Consider the following 5,119-nt stretch of genomic DNA (forward strand, 5'->3'; position numbering starts at 1 on the left):
TGCACCCCACCCCAATCCTGACTATCACCACTGAAAGCCATGGTTAATGATGCAAATGCCACTGATGCAATAATGGAGAACCTCTATCTGGAGCTGACATTGCAAGGTCCCTTCTCTTGGCGAGACGGCAGACTGCTTAGTTTCTCCGAGATGAAGCCAAAGAAAGCAGAAGAGCAGGGAAGCTACTGAGGCGGGAAAAGAGAGGGCAGGGTCAGGTTCCGTCAGAAAAAGGGGGGCAGAGGGGAATCCACAGAATGGATGTGGAGGGGAATTTCTGAGCAGGGAAAGTGAAAGTTCCAAGCCATAAATAGGAGGCAGTCGCAGCCTCACACAGGCTTTCGCACTCACATTCCCAGACCCCCTCACATCCCACAAGGACTCCTGTGCACTTCCCATTGCTCCCTCCCACTCCCAGCCAACTTTCAGTGTCACACAGACTCTTGCACACACCCAGAGATTCACCCGTACTCCCGCTCACTGCTGGTCTGCCTCTGTTCACCCTCCATGGCATCCCCTGCAGCTGCACTACTGACCCTCAGCCTGCTGATTCTCTGGACCTCTCCTGGTAAGCCCTGGGGACAGGGGGTGGGGGTGTCTAAATGTCAGACTATTTGATGCTGGATGTGGGGACACTGAATTAGGTCTCCATGTTTGGGTGAATCCGGAGGTTCCTTGAACACTGTGTGTGTGACAGTGTGTGCCTGTGTGTGTGCCTGTGAGTGCCTGGGCCCCTGAATTCCAATGTTTGTCCGTCTCTTGGTGTATCCCAAGGCCTATGGCTACCTTCTCTCTGCAGCCTGTTTCCTGTTGCCTCAGTTTCCCAGACAGGAGAAAACAGTATATATTTGCTTACAGGAGAGAGAATGGGAGACAGGGGCTAGTAGTCAAAATATTTAACAATTCATAAGTCCTCTAACCCCAGCCTCCTGCTACTCCCCACCCCCGACTCCCCACCTCTCCTCCCCACCCCCGTGCTGTGAACAGCATCAACTCTTCATTGATGCAGCAGTTGAGAGGTCCTGGGAGAGAAGTTGGGATGATCAGGGCAGCATAAAGGCATTTATGAGGCCTAGGGCAGTGGTTGTTTACCAAACAGCTTAGAAGTACTTCAATATATTTAGCAACCACTAGGGCCATATTGATATATACCAGCTGAATAACTGATTTAGCTGCCTACACACACAGACGTGTGTCCTTAACCTCAGTTAGGGCTATCTACGGCCTCCCTTCCTCAGGGTCCCTATGCCCTGACACTACTTTCTTTCCCATATCCCAGCTCTGGGTGGTGCCAACGATGCTGAAGACTGCTGCCTGTCTGTAACCCAGCGCCCCATCCCTGGGAATATCGTGCGGGCCTTTCATTACCTCCTCATCAAGGATGGCTGTAGAGTGCCTGCTGTCGTGTGAGTTGTGGGGAGGGACTTGTCTAGCCTCAGCCTCCTCTCCCCCATCAGCCATTGGTGATACCCCCACCATCTTATCTCTCTTCTCCTTGCCAAGCCCAACCTCTTCAAGTAAGCGCCTGAAACTGGTTCCCAGATGTGGTCCCCACATCTTCCTGCCCCTCACACCAGGGCCTACCAGAGATCTGGGTTCCAGGGCTCCACTGTTTCTGATAACTGACCTGTGACTCTAGGTTCACCACACTGAGAGGTCACCAGCTCTGTGCACCCCCAGACCAGCCCTGGGTGGACCGCATCATCCGGAGACTGCAGAAGAACACTGCAAAGGCAAGCCCAGCCCTCCCCAGCCCTGCCTCCTCCCTCAGAGTCCTTGCCCAAGACCCCAGCCCATGACCTTGACTCTTCTTCCTCCCCTAGAATAAGCGCCACAGCAGTTAACCCATGACAGCCCCAGAGGGAGCCCTGTGTCTGAGTGAGGGGATATGAATCACTGCAGCCCTGGGGAACCAAGGACCAAAAGGGAGGATCAGGCCTCCAGCAACTCTGTACCAGACCTGACCCAGCTGGGACAGGGCCTGCAGTGTCAATGTGAGTGTGAGTGTGAGCAGGCATGAGTGTGGCAGGAGCACAGCTTCTCCTCCACACCCAAACTGCAATGCTTCCAATAAAGCCCAACTGGTACCCATGGATCTGTCTGTTTGCTGTTTGTTTTCTGTCCAAGAGGACCAGGATAGGAAATAGGGAGATGGAATGGCAAGATCTAATTTTCACTCTGCAACATAAGCAATCTTCTCATGGACTCCTACTTAATACCTTGGGTTTTCAGGATCAACTCCCACAATCAGGGCCCCCACCTCATGTCTCTTCACAGCACTGTGACACTCAAACTTGTGTCTGTTCAGTGATTGAGCCAAACTCTTTCACGCCTCCCAGTCTTTGCTCTCCAAGGCAAAGTATCCAGATGTCTCAGGGATCAGGTTTCACCAGGGCGGGAAGGGGCTTATCAAGAACCAGTTCTCATGGCCAGGGGCAGGAAGAGGCCCAGCTCTACTATCTGGGGGGAAAGTACCCAAACAGCCATGCCATTCCCTCTGTCAGGAACACTCTTCTCTCTCATTGGCTCACCTACCTTCCCATCTGGTTCTTAATGACTCTTTCTCCATGAGGCCTTCCTTGACTCTAGGCTGGGTTGGGTAGCCTCCCTTCATCCCAAGTCTTCAGAGAGCCCTGCTCCTCTCCCCTTGCAGTACTCATCACACTGAGTTACAACTGATAGTTTGTCAGCCTTCCTGGATAGGGATGATGCCTATTTTGGTTTCCACTGTCTCCCTGGTGTCCAGTATACTGCCTGGCACAAAATAGTCGCTCAATAAATATTTGTCTAGAAAATGAATAAATATGTGAAGAAAGGCTCAACAGCCAGCAGTGAGTGTCCATATGCCCATACAGAATCTGACTTTCAGGCCAGCCTTCCTCTCTCACTCAGTCAGGCTGGGCCAGGACCAGCCCCGTTTGAGCAATCCTGGGGCCACACTTATCTGGTAGTGTGGGATAGATAGACCTGGGAGCCAGAAGTCAGAATGGGAAAGGGCCCAGCAAGTGGAAGAAGGAGTAGCCAGGGAGCTAGGGAGATTCAGCATGGAGGAATCCACCACTACCTCTGCAGCCCATGTGGGCACCAGGTCCAAGGCAACACTAAGACCAGGGAGTTATAAAGGAGTCTCCTCTTTGAGAGATGAAAGCCCTGTGACTCTTGGAGCATACTACAGGGCTGCTCTGGGAGGAATGAACCCCTATACTTGCGATGTCCCCTGAGGAAGCTGCTGGTCTCCAACTATGGCCTCTAAGGGACTGTCCCACTGAGAGCAGCAAGTCTGTGATGCTGAGGTTGGATGGTAGCTATGACAATGGACTGAGCATCATCACCCGAGAAGAAGGGTCATCACTGTACCAGATATTCCTCATCTGGCAACAAAACCAGGCCTGGGCAGCCTGGAAAGGGGAGCAGTGGTGAGGGGATTGTGGCAGCCCCTCCACACTGAGCTGAAATCATAGCAGCTTCTTCCTGCCCTCTGCTTCCAGAAGTAGGTATTCAAAACCTCAGATATCCCAGGTCTTAGAGTCACAAGGAATGGGTGGGATGGGGATAATTTGCAAAAACAACTGCTATGGCTGGGAAATTTGGCTGTGATGCCTGGAAGAAATTACTCATCCAATCCATGCACCCATGCATCCATCCATTTAGCTGTCTCTGCATCCATTAGACTGCCATCCATCCATCAACCCATCTACCCATCCATTCATTAAGGCAGTCAACCATGGAGCTCCAGAGGTCCCAGCTATAGACACCTTTTGAACCCTGTGCCCTGCTCTCCAGCAGGCAAAGGACAAACACAGGTGTGAAGGGAGCACATTGCCTCAAATCCTTCTCAGTTTCCAGTGAAGCCAAGTGGAGGTCAGCCTGCCACAGAGGCAGACACAAAACCTCCCTCTGGACTCTTGGGAGAGAAACCCAGATAAAGGAGGGGAAGTGAGGGAGGGAGCCCTGAGGGAAATGCTACAATTACAGAGCCCCTTGAACACTACCTCCCTGATACTACCACTGGGAGATGGACGGAGGGGGACAGGAACAAGTCCTGAACTCAGTGCCCAGCCCCCAATCCTACTTCTGCACTTCATTGTACCACTCCAATCAAGTCCCTTCCTTACTCCCCATCTCCAACACCTTACTTCCCCCATAAGTCAGGTGTACAAGGAGGGGAACCTAATTTTTAAGAGTCCCTCCAAAGATTTGACTCATGCATCTTTGGGTCATCTTTTGGGTGAATGCTAAAACCGCAGCATTCATATAGCCTCCCCCCACAAAGTCATGCACATTCAGAAATGTCCCTACTTCTTGGGTCCCAAGGGATACCCTCTGGGAACAAAGAAGAAGCTGAGATTCAGGAAGAGAGAAAATAATTCAGGAGCTAGTGAAGGAGCTTGGATTGAACAGCCTCTTGCCACACCCTGGAGGCCTGGTGAGTGAGGAATTTCAAGGAAGTCTGAGGGGGTGAACACTAGAGTACCACAGGGAGCAGGGATGCAGCCCTCCCCAACCCTTCTCCAGCCAATGCCTTCTCTTCCCCAGCCACCAGCCCCTCCCGGGCACTCAGTCTTATCCTCTTATCTCCTGCCAGATACAGGAGATTGCTCTTAGCCCAGCAATCTGAGACTTGTCCTTCCCCACTCAAATATTCTCAGCTTTGTGACTTTATCTGTTCACACCTGCTCCCTGTTTCACTATGATTTACCCACAAGTGTTATGTCATTTTGCCAAGTTATGGCAGGCCAGAAGCCTACCTGACAATGATGAGGCTTCTAGCTTCTCCAAGGGATAGTATGGACTTCCAGCTCCTCAACCAGAAGACAGGGGCCTTACTGCCTGGCTCTAGGTAGACACCCTCCTGTCTAGGACCCATGGCACCTGCTACAGGTTTAAGGTCAGCAGCTGAGTGAAAGCCCCCTACCCTGAAGGCCTATGGCCCTAGCAAACAACATCTCCCTAAAGGGACCTGACATCCCTGCTCAGAGAGCTCCCCAGCTCCCATCTACATGATGGACAAAAAGCTCTCTGTCCTGTCTACTGATAGAGTTCCCAGGGAAAGGGATTGGACCTGTTGATCTCAACTGTCAATATTGTTCTGCTCAGGGGCTGGCACAGAACAAGGCCCAGT

The 5,119-nt window shown here is 52.0% G+C and overlaps 1 protein-coding gene across 1 annotated transcript; it reads left to right on the forward strand.

The window, feature by feature from the left end:
• The first annotated feature begins 298 nt into the window (after positions 1-298).
• CCL19 (C-C motif chemokine ligand 19) lies at positions 299-2,090 on the forward strand. Its single transcript, XM_015073037.3, has 4 exons — positions 299-565; positions 1,277-1,403; positions 1,637-1,730; positions 1,821-2,090. The coding sequence occupies exons 1-4, from the start codon at positions 505-507 to the stop codon at positions 1,839-1,841; spliced, it is 303 nt and encodes a 100-aa protein (XP_014928523.1). The 5' UTR covers positions 299-504; the 3' UTR covers positions 1,842-2,090.
• The last annotated feature ends 3,029 nt before the right edge of the window (positions 2,091-5,119 follow it).

This window comes from Acinonyx jubatus, chromosome D4 (assembly GCF_027475565.1).
Source record: "Acinonyx jubatus isolate Ajub_Pintada_27869175 chromosome D4, VMU_Ajub_asm_v1.0, whole genome shotgun sequence".
Classification (NCBI taxonomy): domain Eukaryota; kingdom Metazoa; phylum Chordata; class Mammalia; order Carnivora; family Felidae; genus Acinonyx; species Acinonyx jubatus.